The sequence below is a fragment of the Dendrobates tinctorius genome, unplaced genomic scaffold (genome assembly GCF_039654945.1).
Source record: "Dendrobates tinctorius isolate UK_male_01 unplaced genomic scaffold, ASM3965494v1 ptg000152l, whole genome shotgun sequence".
NCBI lineage: Eukaryota > Metazoa > Chordata > Amphibia > Anura > Dendrobatidae > Dendrobates > Dendrobates tinctorius.
In genome coordinates, this window is record NW_027361819.1 from 6,820,295 (window position 1) to 6,838,411 (window position 18,117).

Consider the following 18,117-nt stretch of genomic DNA (forward strand, 5'->3'; position numbering starts at 1 on the left):
CTTCTCTGTGCATTACTTAGAATGAGGGGGTGACGGAGCAGTTATCAGCTGATGGTCAGACCCACAATGATGTTATGTCAATGATCAAGCCCACAGGCAGGCCATCAGTAGTTTTATCCTAGATGACCTTTTTCACATACAGAAATGTTCACCCTAAAATAACTGAAAATTTGGTTGAGGACTTTAAATTCTCACTGTACAAATTCAGTCCAATATGGTGACGTACTAGTAAAGATGTCATCAGGCTGCAGTTCACATCCCATCCACAGGGCGGCACATGGACCCTTATGGCATCAACGTTTTCAGACTGTATCACAGAATCATGGTAAAGCTGCTGATCTTACAGCACTAATCTCACAGCACTGATTCACAGCACTAATCTCACAGCACTGATTCACAGCACTAATCTCACAGCACTGATCTCACAGCACTAATCTCACAGCACTAATCTCACAGCACTAATCTCACAGCACTGATCTCACAGCACTAATCTCACAGCACTAATCTCACAGCACTGATCTCACAGCACTGATTCACAGCACTAATCTCACAGCACTGATCTCACAGCACTAATCTCACAGCGCTAATCTCACAGCACTGATCTCACAGCACTAATCTCACAGCATTGATTCACAGCACTAATCTCACAGCACTGATCTCACAGCACTGATCTCACAGCACTAATCTCACAGCACTGATTTCACAGCACTAATCTCACAGCACTGATCTCACAGCACTGATCTCACAGCACTGATCTCACAGCACTAATCTCACAGCACTGATCTCACAGCACTAATCTCACAGCACTAATCTCACAGCACTGATCTCACAGCACTGATTCACAGCACTAATCTCACAGCGCTAATCTCACAGCACTGATCTCACAGCACTAATCTCACAGCATTGATTCACAGCACTAATCTCACAGCACTGATCTCACAGCACTGATCTCACAGCACTGATTTCACAGCACTAATCTCACAGCACTGATCTCACAGCACTGATCTCACAGCACTGATCTCACAGCACTAATCTCACAGCACTGATCTCACAGCACTAATCTCACAGCACTAATCTCACAGCACTGATCTCACAGCACTAATCTCACAGCACTGATCTCACAGCACTAATCTCACAGCGCTAATCTCACAGCACTGATCTCACAGCACTAATCTCACAGCACTGATTCACAGCACTAATCTCACAGCACTGATCTCACAGCACTGATCTCACAGCACTAATCTCACAGCACTGATCTCACAGCACTGATCTCACAGCACTGATTTCACAGCACTAATCTCACAGCACTGATCTCACAGCACTGATCTCACAGCACTGATTTCACAGCACTGATCTCACAGCACTTATCTCACAGCACTTATCTCACAGCACTGATCTCACAGCACTAATCTTACAGTACTGATCTCACAGCACTGATCTCACAGCACTGATCTCACAACACTGATCTCACAGCACTGATCTCACAGCACTGATCTTACAGCACTAATCTCACAGCACTGATTTCACATTACTGATCTCACAGCACTGATCTCACAGCACTGATCTAACAGCACTAATCTTACAGTACTGATCTCACAGCACTGATCTCACAGCACTGATCTCACAATACTTATCTCACAGCACTAATCTCACAGCACTGATCTCACAGCACTGATCTCACAGCACTAATCTCTCAGCACTGATCTCGCAGCACTGATCTCACAGCACTGATCTTACAGCACTAATCTCACAGCACTGATCTCACAGCACTGATCTCACAGCACTGATCTCACAATACTTATCTCACAGCACTAATCTCACAGCACTGATCTCACAGCACTGATCTCACAGCACTAATCTCTCAGCACTGATCTCGCAGCACTGATCTCACAGCACTGATCTTACAGCACTAATCTCACAGCACTGATCTCACAGCACTGATCTCAAATTACTGATCTCACATCACTGATCTTACAGCACTAATCTCACAGCACTAATCTCACAGCACTGATCTCACAGCACTGATCTCACATCACTGATCTCACAGCACTGATCTCACAGCACTAATCTCACAGCACTGATCTCACAGCACTAATCTCACAGTACTGATCTCACAGCACTGATCTCACAGCACTGATCTCACAGCACTGATCTCACAGCACTGATCTCGCAGCACTGATCTCACAGCACTGATCTTACAGCACTAATCTCACAGCACTGATCTCACAGCACTGATCTCACATTACTGATCTCACAGCACTAATCTCACAGCACTGATCTCACAGCACTGATCTCACAGCACTGATCTCACAGCACTTATCTCACAGAACTGATCTCACAGCACTAATCTCACAGTACTGATCTCACAGCACTGATCTCACAGCACTGATCTCAGGCCAGGAGAAAAGGCATAGCCAGGGGTCTCAAACTGCATTCCTCAAGGGTCGCAAACCAAGCGTGTTTTTGAGATTTCCTTAGCATTGCACAAGGTGCTGGAATCATTATCTGTGCAGGTGATTAAATTATCACCTGTGCAATACAAGGAAATCCTGAAAACATGACCTGTTTGCGGCCCTTGAGAAATGCAGTTTGAGACCTCTGGCATAGACGGATGCATCTGTACCCCTCAAACCTATATATTTCTACAATGATATAAAATGATAATTGTCTAGTTGAGTATTGGAAAATGGGTTGATTTTGATCAACCGGATGTTTTATCTTGTTATGACCCTTCTGACATTGGATCCTTTGTTTTGCTCCACAGTGACCGCAAATTTAGTAATTATTATGTGAGATTAGGAGCCCACGAGCTGCAACTTAAAAATCCTAATGAAGCCGATCGTGGTCTGGAGACATTTATAATTCATAAAAACTATAATAAAATTGATATGAACTGGGACATTGCACTACTAAAGCTCGACAGCCCGGTCTCCTACACCAAGTACATCCAGCCCATCTGCCTGCCCGCCGCCTCTGTCGCCTTCCCCTGCGGTCTGGAGTGCTGGGTTTCCGGCTGGGGGAACATACACTGTGGTGGTAAGTGACGCTCAGCTCCTCATCTCAGCATTCACCACCGGGTAAGACCTCCATCACTGATTGCTTCCCACTCCGGGCGCCAGTTATAGGCAGTCGATGAGCGATGTTACTCAGGGGCACCGGTCCTTTAAGAATCCCTTCTACAAAAATGCATGAAAAGTTAAAAATGGTTGTGGAAGCCTGTACTCCTCCATGTACTCCCCATCCATGGACTCAGAATTACAGAAATTAATGCACAAAAACGGTTTTCAGTTTGAATTTAAAAATATTTTACTGCAATTATATCCAAGAAAGTCCTAATGATGTCACGACGGGTACAAGTCCTAATGATGTCACGACAGGTACAAGTCCTAATGATGTCACGACGGGTACAAGTCCTAATGGTGTCACGACAGGTACAAGTCCTAATGATGTCACGACAGGTACAAGTCCTAATGATGTCACGACGGGTACAAGTCCTAATGATGTCACGACGGGTACAAGTCCTAATGATGTCACGATGGGTACAAGTCCTAATGATGTCATGTCAGGTACAAGTCCTAATGATGTCACGACAGGTACAAGTCCTAATGATGTCACGTCAGGTACAAGTCCTAATGATGTCACGATGGGTACAAGTCCTAATGATGTCACGTCAGGTACAAGTCCTAATGATGTCACGATGGGTACAAGTCCTAATGATGTCACGACGGGTACAAGTCCTAATGATGTCACGATGGGTACAAGTCCTAATGATGTCACGTCAGGTACAAGTCCTAATGATGTCACGACGGGTACAAGTCCTAATGATGTCACGACGGGTACAAGTCCTAATGATGTCACGACGGGTACAAGTCCTAATGATGTCACGATGGGTACAAGTCCTAATGATGTCACGACGGGTACAAGTCCTAATGATGTCACGACGGGTACAAGTCCTAATGATGTCACGTCAGGTACAAGTCCTAATGATGTCACGATGGGTACAAGTCCTAATGATGTCACGACATGTACAAGTCCTAATGATGTCACGTCAGGTACAAGTCCTAATGATGTCACGATGGGTACAAGTCCTAATGATGTCACGTCAGGTACAAGTCCTAATGATGTCACGATGGGTACAAGTCCTAATGATGTCACGACGGGTACAAGTCCTAATGATGTCACGTCAGGTACAAGTCCTAATGATGTCACGATGGGTACAAGTCCTAATGATGTCATGACGGGTACAAGTCCTAATGATGTCACGTCAGGTACAAGTCCTAATGATGTCACGATGGGTACAAGTCCTAATGATGTCATGACGGGTACAAGTCCTAATGATGACACGTCAGGTACAAGTCCTAATGATGTCACGATGGGTACAAGTCCTAATGATGTCACGACGGGTACAAGTCCTAATGATGTCACGTCAGGTACAAGTCCTAATGATGTCACGATGGGTACAAGTCCTAATGATGTCACGACGGGTACAAGTCCTAATGATGTCACGTCAGGTACAAGTCCTAATGATGTCACGATGGGTACAAGTCCTAATGATGTCATGACGGGTACAAGTCCTAATGACGTCACGTCAGGTACAAGTCCTAATGACGTCACGTCAGGTACAAGTCCTAATGATGTCACGATGGGTACAAGTCCTAATGATGTCACGACAGGTACAAGTCCTAATGATGTCATGACGGGTACAAGTCCTAATGATGTCACGACGGGTACAAGTCCTAATGATGTCACGTCAGGTACAAGTCCTAATGATGTCACGATGGGTACAAGTCCTAATGATGTCACGTCAGGTACAAGTCCTAATGATGTCACGATGGGTACAAGTCCTAATGATGTCACGACGGGTACAAGTCCTAATGATGTCACGATGTGTACAAGTCCTAATGATGTCACGTCAGGTACAAGTCCTAATGATGTCATGACGGGTACAAGTCCTAATGATGTCACGACGGGTACAAGTCCTAATGATGTCACGTCAGGTACAAGTCCTAATGATGTCACGATGGGTACAAGTCCTAATGATGTCACGACAGGTACAAGTCCTAATGATGTCACGTCAGGTACAAGTCCTAATGATGTCACGATGGGTACAAGTCCTAATGATGTCACGTCAGGTACAAGTCCTAATGATGTCACGATGGGTACAAGTCCTAATGATGTCACGACGGGTACAAGTCCTAATGATGTCACGTCAGGTACAAGTCCTAATGATGTCACGATGGGTACAAGTCCTAATGATGTCATGACGGGTACAAGTCCTAATGATGTCACGTCAGGTACAAGTCCTAATGATGTCACGATGGGTACAAGTCCTAATGATGTCATGACGGGTACAAGTCCTAATGATGTCACGTCAGGTACAAGTCCTAATGATGTCACGATGGGTACAAGTCCTAATGATGTCACGACGGGTACAAGTCCTAATGATGTCACGTCAGGTACAAGTCCTAATGATGTCACGATGGGTACAAGTCCTAATGATGTCACGACGGGTACAAATCCTAATGATGTCACGTCAGGTACAAGTCCTAATGATGTCACGATGGGTACAAGTCCTAATGATGTCATGACGGGTACAAGTCCTAATGACGTCACGTCAGGTACAAGTCCTAATGATGTCACGTCAGGTACAAGTCCTAATGATGTCACGATGGGTACAAGTCCTAATGATGTCACGACAGGTACAAGTCCTAATGATGTCATGACAGGTACAAGTCCTAATGATGTCACGACGGGTACAAGTCCTAATGATGTCACGACGGGTACAAGTCCTAATGACGTCACGTCAGGTACAAGTCCTAATGATGTCACGACGGGTACAAGTCCTAATGATGTCACGACGGGTACAAGTCCTCATGATGTCACGACGGGTACAAGTCCTAATGACGTCACGTCAGGTACAAGTCCTAATGATTTCACGATGGGTACAAGTCCTAATGACGTCACGTCGGGTACAAGTCCTAATGACGTCACGACAGGTACAAGTCCTAATGACGTCACGTCAGGTACAAGTCCTAATGATGTCACGACAGGTACAAGTCCTAATGATGTCACGACGGGTACAAGTCCTAATGATGTCACGACGGGTACAAGTCCTAATGATGTCACGTCAGGTACAAGTCCTAATGATGTCACGTCAGGTACAAGTCCTAATGATGTCACGACGGGTACAAGTCCTAATGATGTCACGACGGGTACAAGTCCTAATGATGTCACGACAGGTACAGAGTCCTAATGATGTCACGACGGGTACAAGTCCTAATGATGTCACGACGAGTGCAAGTCCTAATGATGTCACGTCAGGTACAAGTCCTAATGATGTCACGACGGGTACAAGTCCTAATGATGTCACGACGGGTACAAGTCCTAATGATGTCACGACAGGTACAGAGTCCTAATGATGTCACGACGGGTACAAGTCCTAATGATGACACGACGAGTGCAAGTCCTAATGATGTCACGACGAGTGCAAGTCCTAATGATGTTGCGACAGGTAAAACTCCTAATGATGTCACGTCGGGTACAAGTCCTAATGATTTCACGATGGGTACAAGTCCTAATGATGTCACGACGGGTACAAGTCCTAATGATGTCACGACGGGTACAAGTCCTAATGATGTCATGTCAGGTACAAGTCCTAATGATGTCACGACGGGTACAAGTCCTAATGATGTCACGACGGGTACAAGTCCTAATGATGTCATGTCAGGTACAAGTCCTAATGATGTCACGACGGGTACAAGTCCTAATGATGTCACGACGGGTACAAGTCCTAATGATGTCATGTCAGGTACAAGTCCTAATGATGTCACGACGGGTACAAGTCCTAATGATTTCACGACAGGTACAAGTCCTAATGATGTCACGTCGGGTACAAGTCCTAATGATGTCACGTCGGGTACAAGTCCTAATGATGTCACGTCAGGTACAAGTCCTAATGATGTCACGACAGGTACAAGTCCTAATGATGTCACGACGGGTACAAGTCGTAATGATGTCACGACAGGTACAAGTCCTAATGATGTCACGACAGGTACAAGTCCTAATGATGTCACGACGAGTGCAAATCCTAATAATGTCACGACAGGTACAAGTCCTAATGATGTCACGACAGGTACAAGTCCTAATGATTTCACGACAGGCACAAGTCCTAATGATTTCACGACAGGTACAAGTCCTAATGATGTCACGTCGGGTACAAGTCCTAATGCTGTCACGTCGGGTACAAGTCCTAATGATGTCACGTCAGGTACAAGTCCTAATGATGTCACGTCAGGTACAAGTCCTAATGATGTCACGATGGGTACAAGTCCTAATGATGTCATGACAAGTGCAAGTCCTAATGATGTCACGACAGGTACAAGTCCTAATGATGTCACGACAGGTACAAGTCCTAATGATGTCACAACGGGTACAAGTCCTAATGATGTCACGTCGGGTACAAGTCCTAATGACGTCACGTCAGGTACAAGTCCTAATGACGTCACGTCGGGTACAAGTCCTAATGATGTCACGTCAGGTACAAGTCCTAATGATGTCACGATGGGTACAAGTCCTAATGATGTCACGACGGGTACAAGTCCTAATGATGTCACGACGGGTACAAGTCCTAATGATGTCACGACGGGTACAAGTCCTAATGATGTCACGACGGGTACAAGTCCTAATGATGTCACGACAGGTACAAGTCCTAATGATGTCACGACGGGTACAAGTCCTAATGATGTCACATCAGGTACAAGTCCTAATGATTTCACGACAGGTACAAGTCCTAATGATGTCACGATGGGTACAAGTCCTAATGATGTCACGATGGGTACAAGTCCTAATGATGTCACGACGGGTACAAGTCCTAATGATGTCACGACGGGTACAAGTCCTAATGAGTTCACGTCAGGTACAAGTCCTAATGATGTCACATCAGGTACAAGTCCTAATGATGTCACAACGGGTACAAGTCCTAATGATGTCACATCAGGTACAAGTCCTAATGATGTCACGACGGGTACAAGTCCTAATGATTTCACGACGGGTACAATCACCATGTTAATAATGGTCTCTGTTATAATCCATGTCACTGCATTCACTTAGCAGCAGAGGCATAGCTTGGGGCTCTGCTCAGGGGGGCTAACATCTGAGGGGCCCCTATCCAGATAACCCTGATGGGAACAATGGTCACTTAGCCTAATAGTGAGGATAGGAGAAATAACTGAATATGCATCTTTACACAAAGACCAACCCTAATACTACAGCCATACGGTGATCATATAGTGGTAAATACCAGTCCTGCAGAATACATAGAGATTACAGCACAGTTACAGATAGTGACTTACAGCTGACGTTCCTTCTGGTGGAGTCGTCACATTTCCTGTCTTCTCCATCTGGCCGAGACCGACGTGACGACTTCTCCAGCCAGGACTCATCTGCAGAGATTACAGCACAGACACATCTGACTTCTCACATCTCCTGCACCGTCCCCATCTATTCCCAACCTCTACAAACCCCTCATCCTGCTGATACCCCAATACTGGGCCGCTGCAATATACTGTATGTCCCTATTACTGCACCTGCTGTGTGGCACAATAACGATTCCTTTAACTACCCCACATAATAATGCCACCACATAATGTCACCACTGTGCCCCCACATAATAATGCCACTACAATCCCCCAAATAATAATGGCCACCACTGTGTTCCCACATAATAATGCCACTTCAGTCCCCCCACATAGTGCCACCACTGTGCCCCCATATATTAATGCCACCACTGTGCCTCTATATTATAATGCCACCACTGTCTCCCCTCCTAATAATGCCATCACTGTCCCCCCACATAATAATGTGACCACTGTGTTCCCACCTAATAATGCCCACCACTGTTCCCCTACATAATAATGCCACAGCTGTGATCCCACATAATAATGACACCACTGTGCCCCCACATAATGCCACTGCAGTCCCCCCACATAATGCCATCACTGTCCCCCCACCTAATAATGCCACCACTGTGTCCCCACCTAATAATGCCCACCACTGAGCCCCTACATAATAATGCCACAGCTATGCTCCCACATAATAATGCCACCACTGAGCTACCTAAATAATAATGCCACCATTGTGCCCAGACATATTTATGCCACCACTGTGCTCCTTACATAGTAAGTATGCCTCCTTTGTGCCATGTAGAATAGATGGTACAATTTTCCCATAGAAAATATTAATGCTTTGTGTAAATGCAGTAAAACAGTGCCCACATTTTGCCCATTAGAAAGTAATAATGCCACATATTCAGCCTTGACACTTGCAATAACCTGACTGCCCCTATAGCAATAATACTTTTATACTTTATAGATAATGGACAGAGCATGCACAACTCTGCTCCATTCAGGACACAACTGCAGACTCCTGTTCTCAGAATCTCCGGGGCGCAGCAGCTCTATAAATAATGGAGAGCAGAGGCCGAGCATCCACAACTCTGCTTCATTGAGGACTAGACTTCAGACCCCTGTTTTCAGAACCTATGGGGGGCTCAGCACCTCCACAGATAATGGAGAGCAGAGACCGAGAATGCACAACTCTGCTCCACTCAGGACACAACTGCAGACCCCTGTTCTCAGAACCTCTGGGGGGCTCAGCAACTCTATAGATAATGGAGAGAGCATAGGCCGACCATGCACAACTCTGCTCCATTCAAGATGAGACTTCAGAATCCTGTTCTCAGAACCTCTGGGGGGCTCAGCAACTCTATGGATAATGGAGAAAGCAGAGAACGAGCATGCACAACTCTGCTCCATTCAGGACGAATCTGCAGACTCCTGTTCTCAGAACCTCTGGGGAGCTCAGCAACTCTATAGACAATGGAGAGCAGAGGCTGAGCATGCACAACTCTGCTCCATTCAAGATGAGACTTCAGAACCCTGTTCTCAGAACCTATGGGGGGCTCAGCAGCTCTATATATAATGGAGAGAGCAGAGGCCAAGCATTCACAACTCTGCTCCAATGAGGACGACACTGCAGACCCCTGTTGTCAGAATCTCTGGGGGGCTCAGCAGCTCTATAAGTAATGCAGAGAGCAGAGGCCGAGCATGCACAACTATACTCCATGCATGATGAGACTGCAGACCTCTGTTCTCAGAACCTATGGGGGGCTCAGCAACTCTATGGATAATGGAGAAAGCAGAGGCAGAGCAAGCACAACTCTGCTCCATTCAGGACACGACTGCAGACCCCTGTTCTCAGAACATATGGGGGGCTCAGCAGCTCTATAGATAATGGAGAAAGCAGAGGCAGAGCATGCACAACTCTGCTCCATTCAAGACACGACTGCAGACCCCTGTTCTCAAAACCTATGGGGGGCTCAGCAGCTCTACATATAATGGCGAAAGCAGAGAACAAGCATGTGCAACTCCGCTCCATTCAGGACATGACTGCAGACCCCTGTTCTCAGAACCTATGGGGGGCTCAGCAACTCTATGGATAATGGAGAAAGCAGAGAACGAGCATGCACAACTCTGCTCCATTCAGGACGAATCTGCAGACTCCTGTTCTCAGAACCTCTGGGGAGCTCAGCAACTCTATAGACAATGGAGAGCAGAGGCTGAGCATGCACAACTCTGCTCCATTCAAGATGAGACTTCAGAACCCTGTTCTCAGAACCTATGGGGGGGCTCAGCAGCTCTATATATAATGGAGAGAGCAGAGGCCAAGCATTCACAACTCTGCTCCAATGAGGACGACACTGCAGACCCCTGTTGTCAGAATCTCTGGGGGGCTCAGCAGCTCTATAAGTAATGCAGAGAGCAGAGGCCGAGCATGCACAACTATACTCCATGCAGGATGAGACTGCAGACCCCTGTTCTCAGAACCTATGGGGGGCTCAGCAGCTCTATAGATAATGGAGAAAGCAGAGGCAGAGCATGCACAACTCTGCTCCATTCAGGACACGACTGCAGACCCCTGTTCTCAAAACCTATGGGGGGCTCAGCAGCTCTACATATAATGGCGAAAGCAGAGAACAAGCATGTGCAACTCCGCTCCATTCAGGACATGACTGCAGACCCCTGTTCTCAGAACCTATGGGGGGCTCAGCAGCTCTGTAGATAATGGAGAAAGCAGAGAACAAGCATGTGCAACTCCGCTCCATTCAGGACATGACTGCAGACCCCTGTTGTCAGAACCTATGGGGGGCTCAGCAGCTCTACATATAATGGAGAAAGCAGTGGCCACACAGTATAATGTGCCCCAATGCCTCATATAATGCTCCATACAGAATAATGCGCCTCATGATTACCAGCTGTATGTCTGCCCATGTCACAGCTGTGTCAGGGGATGGTGCACTATTCTGTGATTTACTGACTCTTTTCTGCTTGTTTTATTAGTGAATTTACCTTTTCCGGAAACTCTGCAGAATGTGAAGGTGCCGCTGATAGATCATGAGACGTGTGACAAGATCTTACATGAAAATGCAGATCTAAGCAACGCAAACACAATGGTGTACGACACCATGATATGTGCTGGATACACGAAAGGAGGGGAAGACTCTTGTCAGGTGAGAAGCCATGTTCTGATATAGAAGCTTCATGTAACTACTGTGAGGCCGGGGTCACACTTAACGTATGAAACAAAGGGCTGAACCTCCCTGCCGAGAGTCGCAGATGTGTTCTCCATATGGTCACCCATGTGTAATGCGTCTACAATGAGATGATGCGCTTTTCTCGCACCTATATCCGTATGACATGTTTTATGGCTTTACATTTCTCACTGATTTCTCCATTGAATTAAATTGCTTTATGGGTTCAAATGAGGAAAATGTGTGCGTATTTCTCGCAAGCTTCACAGATGGCCCGTATGGTGTCCGAGTTTATCTCGCACCCATAGGCTTGCATTGGCAAATCTCGGACGATGTAAGCGTAAAATCGCAGCATGCTGCATCTTACATGCATGCCGAATACGCATGAGAAAAAATACGGTGATGGGAGCTGCCCCATAGATTAACACTGGGCCGTGTGATGTTTGATGTTTTCTCACATAGCACTCGCCTGTATTCTACGGTAGTGTGGCCCCGACCTAATACTGCACCAATGTACAAGAATATAACTACTATAATACTGCCCCTATGTACAAGAATATAACTACTATAATACTGCCCCTATGTACAAGAATATAACTACTATAATACTGCCCCCTATGTACAAGAATATAACTACTATAATACTGCCCCTATATACAAGAATATAACTACTATAATACTGCTCCTATGTACAATAATATAACTACTATAATACTGCTCTTATGTACAAGAATATAACTACTATAATACTGCCCCTATGTACAATAATATAACTACTATAATACTGCTCTTATGTACAAGAATATAACTACTATAATACTGCCCCTATGTACAAGAATATAACTATTATAATACTGCTCTTATGTACAAGAATATAACTACTATAATACTGCCCCTATGTACAAGAATATAACTACTATAATACTGCCCCTATGTACAAGAATATAACTACTATAATACTGTCCCCTATGTACAAGAATATAACTACTATAATACTGTCCTTATGTACAAGAATATAACTACTATAATACTGCCCTTATGTACAAGAATATAACTACTATAATACTGCCCCTATGTACAAGAATATAACTACTATAATACTGCCCCTATGTACAAGAATATAACTACTATAATACTGCCCCTATGTACAAGAATATAACTACTATAATACTGTCCCCTATGTACAAGAATATAACTACTATAATAATGCCCCCTATGTACAAGAATATAACTACTATAATACTGCCCTTATGTACAAGAATATAACTACTATAATACTGCCCCTATGTACAAGAATATAACTAGTATAATACTGCTCCCTATGTACAAGAATATAACTACTATAATACTGCCCCTATGTACAAGAATATAACTACTATAATACTGTCCCCTATATACAAGAATATAACTACTATAATACTGTCCTTATGTACAAGAATATAACTACTATAATACTGCCCCTATGTACAAGAATATAACTACTATAATACTGTCCCCTATATACAAGAATATAACTACTATAATACTGCCCTTATGTACAAGAATATAACTACTATAATACTGCCCCCTATGTACAAGAATATAACTACTATAATACTGCCTCCTATGTACAAGAATATAACTACTATAATACTGCACCAATGTACAAGAATATAACTACTATAATACTGCCTCCTAGCTGTGAGGTTGTGTGTCAGTGGTTCTCCTGATGTCTGGAGCAAGCCCAGGGAGGGGCCACCCTGGGCGGGGAAGCTCCCCAAGCAAGGCCCAGGCTTCCCGGCCTACACTGGGAGGAAACTCCCAACCTTCTCATGTGGATGGAAATTCCAGAGTTGCCTCTGGGGAAAATAAACCTCAGAGTGGAAGTCCCAGCAGCATGGAGAAAGATCCTGTGTTGAAGTTCAGCACAGTAAAGAAACAGGAGAAAGTTTTGTCTGTGTGCAAGGATGTTTCTGTTAAACAGTCGGCCGGTCAAGGCAAACAGTGTCCAGAGCCTGGAAGGAAATCCCAGAAGGCATCTTCTGCTGAGAACCTGAGTGCTGGAGGGCAGGTGGCTGCACAGAAGGTGAGGCAGAGTCCATCACCAGCTTCAGGTGTGCAGCTCACTCCAGGCAGACAGAGACGGACATCTCTGGAGAAGCAAACACTCCAGGAGAACCTTCAGCTGGGACATGTGGTGACCAGCATGGCGAGCTCTGGACGCACGAGGTTGCAGGCTGGTGGCAGTGGTAAAAGTGTTGCGGAGGCTGGAGCCACAAAACCAGCGACATTAAAAACCAACGTGTCAACCCCTAAAGCAAGACCCCAGAGGGAGCCGCCGCGTGCCCCAGAGCTACAGCTGGCAGAGGAGATACCAGGACTGGTCAGGAGGATGGGTGAGTTGCAGCAGCAGAGGAATCTTCTGCAAATGGAAATAGACTGCATTTACAAGGTGAAGGCTGCTAATCCTGGGGATCACTCTGCATATGACCAGAGACTGAACGCACTGGGGGTAGAGCTGGCGGCTGTGGTGCAGGACATAGACTGTGTGCTGGCGAGGATGGGGCCCCTGGCAGAGACATATAGGAACCAGGAGCGGTTTAGGTCCTGCGCACAGGACTCTGCTGGTTCCCGCACAGACATTGTCCCAGGTGGGACCCGGCAGCAGGTACGGCCGGTGCTGCAGCCCGCTAGCTTCTGTTTTAAGGAGGGTCAGATACTGCACCAGCAGCTGCAACTACCTGCGGCAGACCCCAAGCAGGAGCAAGAGGCTCAGATCCCAGCAGTACCACAAGTCCCAGCATGCCCAGCACAACAGCAAGACAGTGGACATGAGACTGCATCTTCTGTTGGTATCCAGGAGAGCACTAATTCTGGGGATATTGATACTGTTCATGTGGGGTTGGGGGCTGAAGGGGGTACAGAGACTGTGGTGGACATTGCGCATCCTGATGACGCTATTGAGATTGATGATGATGATGATAATAATGTGCAAAATGTCTGTGATTTCCCCCCTTTGGTTTCCAGCACACAAGGTGCAACAGGCCCCTCCGCTGCAGACCCTCGCCATGTCAGTCAGCCCAGTGCGGCCCCACAGGTCCCTCCCAGTAATGTTTGGAGCCGCGGCGCTCCGTCCTTTTCCTCCAGCGCCAATTACACCGGGCAGGCTTTCAAAAGGAGGAATGTGGTGCGGTTCAGGCACAGAGGGGCCAAGGAGGATCTGCCGGAGAGGAGGCTGGTGGTCAGGGAGCTTCTGTGCCGCCAGATGGGGTTTGCGCCGGTTAATATCTTGGCAGTCATCAACCTGCCAGACAGACAGGGCTATGATATCAGCTTTAAGCTCATGTCTGATCTGGACAGATTCTGGGCCAATTTCCCCAAGTTCAGGGACGCTGATGGCTGGAATAAGTTCAGCTTCATTCCAATATCTAAGCCGGATACCGCCACGGTTAATATCATCTTTTGGAATGAGGCTGTTCCCCCGCAGGACATTGTGGTGTGGCTCCGGAGGCATTGTGACCTTGTCTCCGACCTCACCAAAAACAGGGATGAGGACGGTATATGGACCGGAGGATGGAAGGTGCTGGTGAAATTGCGCCAGCACAACAATATCACGGCTCACTTACCCAACTCCTTCTTTATCGGGAGGGAGAAGGGAGTTTGCTTCTACCCTGGGCAGCCACGAAAGTGCTTTAAGTGTGGTAAAGTGGGTCACCTGGCAAACACCTGTACCGTGGTAAAGTGCAGCCTGTGCGGGGAAGTCGGCCACTTAGCGGCAGATTGCCAGAACATCAAGTGCAACCTCTGTGGGGAGGTCGGCCACCCTCACAGGGACTGTCCTGATGCCTGGCACAATATATGCAAGCTCCTTCCTGATGAGGAGTTAGTGACAGGGACAGAGGCTCAGGAGGAGGAGGCTTTAATGTCAGGGACAGTACTGACCAGGTCAGAGGTCCACCAGGGGTCCGCTCAGGTAACATCAGAGCAGCTTTACACAGAGGGTACAGAGGGGAGCATGGAGGTCGTCCCTCAGGTCCAGCAGCCACATACAGCCACCACTTCAGTATCACCATCTCTAGCTGAAGAAAGTGGCTGTAATCAGGTTAAAAGGAAAAAAAAGGACAAGGCCTCCCGTAAACCTGAGGAGGAGTATGTCACTAGCCAGGGTGGCAGGAAAAAAGTCCAGAGTTCGGCAGGTGTGATGGTTGTGTCCAATAAGTTTGATGTTTTGTCTGAGTCTGATGGGGACTTGGAGGAAGAGATAAAAAGAATAGAGACTGAGTATGACAGGGACGTAGCGGACCTTCCCCCTACAAAACGGAAGCCTGTACCTGCTGACACTGAGATACAGTCTGACATGGAGACCTGTGGTAGTCAGAACATCTCTGACCCAGACTTATGATGGCGGCTTTTGCATCTCTGTTCCTCTGTTGTGGTATTGTGATGGCAGCTTTCTCATTAAAAGTAACATCCATTAATGTGAACAGCATTAAGGTGAGGAGGACGAGGCACGCTGTCTATGACCATCTCCGATACCTGGACGCAGATGTCATCTTTCTGCAGGAGACGCGGCTGACGACTCAGGGGCTCATGAGGGAGGCTGAGAGGGAATGGCGGTCTGGTCCCTCTTTTTGGTCACTGGCTATGGAGCCGTACGCCGGGGTCGCCATTCTGTTTAACACCGGGCATGTGACAGTACATAGGATGACGGAGGTGGTAATGGGAAGGTGTCTGGTCCTGGAAGTCACTGTCCATGGGAGGCGTCTCCGGCTTATTAACATCTATGGGCCACAGACAGTGACTGACAGGATACAGTTATTTAATGATGTCAAGCCTTATCTGTTCACCTCTCTTCCAGTGATAATGGCGGGGGACTTTAATGCCATACTGACATCTGGTGACAGCTCCTCAGGTAGAACCGTGACGAGGGATGGTGGGATCTTGAATAACATAGTCCTGCAGGCCGGATTAGGGGACGTCTTTAAACGGGGAGGACGAAAGCCAAAATTAACCTATTCCTGCTCCAATAGAGGCAGTAGAATAGATCTGGCTTTTGTAAGTCCCATGGAAGTCATTGGTGCCATGAGTGAGAGAGTCGTCCCATACTCAGACCATCTTGCCCTATATTTCTGCCTGGGGGCCACTAAGCGAGCTGATGTTGGTAGGTGTTATGGAGACTCAATTCTAGCCTCCTCCATGATGTCTCTGTCCAGAGTTGTGTCCACTCCCTTTTGCAGGGTCATCTACAGAGAGTGGACTTCTATGACAACATGGCCGACTGGTGGGAGGATGTCAAGGATGATATCAGATACCTCTTGAAGAGACTGTCAGTTAAGAAAGGCAGGAGTAAGTATAGCCAGTACCTAAGGCTGCGCAAAGAATTGGAGTCACTCTATTCGGAGGGCGGGGGTAACAAAGAGAAGATCGACCGGTTGAAATCTGAGATAAGGCAGTATCAGTACAGCAGGTATACCTCCTTGGTTCTCGAACGGGATTATGGGGCCTTAGGGGCACCTGATCCCTTTGAGAATTGCCGGGAGCGGGTGGCCAATAAATTGGTCACAGGTCTCATTGACTCCCAGGGTGTGTTGCAGGAATCTCGGGAGGGTATCCTGGGGGTTGTGAAATCTTATTATACTGACTTGTTTCAGAGGAAGGCTTTGGATAAACATAAAATGACTCAATTCTTGGAGGCAACTCCAACACCTGATATTAATGATCTGGACTTTTCTCCTTTGACAGCAGAATTAACGGTGGAGGAGGTTAAGGAGGCCATTGATAAGTTACATCTGAAGAAGGCACCAGGTCCGGATGGTATAACAGCAGAATTTTATAAGAAATTCAAAGACCTCCTGGCTCCAATTCTTGTGGATGTTTACAAAAATTGTCTAGAAAATCACCTGATGCCTCCATCCATGAGAGTGTCCTCATTAATTCTGCTGTCTAAAGGCAAGGAGCCGAGCGACATCAAGAACTGGAGGCCAATTGCCCTCTTGAATGTTGACAGGAAGATTCTGGCAAAGATCCTGTTTTCTAGGTTAGTCTGTTTGTCCCCGGGACTGTTGGTAGGCTCTCAGTTTGGCACGGTAAAAGGGCGGAACATCTCTGGAGCAGTCATCTCGATATGGGAGATGTTTGAGAGATGTAAAGCTCTGCAGTGTGGGAGATATGTTGTCAGTCTGGACCAGGCTAAAGCCTTTGACAGAGTTGATCATGACTATCTGTGGGCCACTTTGTCAAAGTACGGTATTCCAGGACAATTTGTGGATTGGCTGAAGACTTTGTACAGAGAGGCGGTGAGCTTTCCTCTGATTAATGGTTGGCAGGGTGGCACTTTTGGAGTTGAGGCGGGGGTGAGACAGGGCTGCCCGCTGAGTCCACTCCTGTATGTTTTTGCCATAGACCCGTTTTTGAGGTCACTGCAGGAGTGTAACTTTTGGGGGGTGCCGGTCCCCCACTGCTTGCCTCTGAAGGTGGTTGCGTACGCGGATGATGTGACGCTGGTGATATCTAATCCTCATGAGGTGCAGATGTTGTCTGCGGCCATCAGA

At 46.7% G+C, this 18,117-nt stretch overlaps 1 protein-coding gene across 1 annotated transcript in view; it reads left to right on the top strand.

Annotated features, from left to right (window-relative positions):
* The window catches only part of LOC141050845 (serine protease 33-like), a 52,579-nt gene that overhangs the window by 7,277 nt on the left and 27,185 nt on the right, over positions 1–18,117 (top strand). The window contains exons 3-4 of the mRNA XM_073547526.1: positions 2,765–3,036; positions 11,397–11,566. Coding sequence (XP_073403627.1) covers positions 2,765–3,036; positions 11,397–11,566 — 442 coding nt within the window. The remainder of the gene's footprint in view (positions 1–2,764; positions 3,037–11,396; positions 11,567–18,117) is intronic.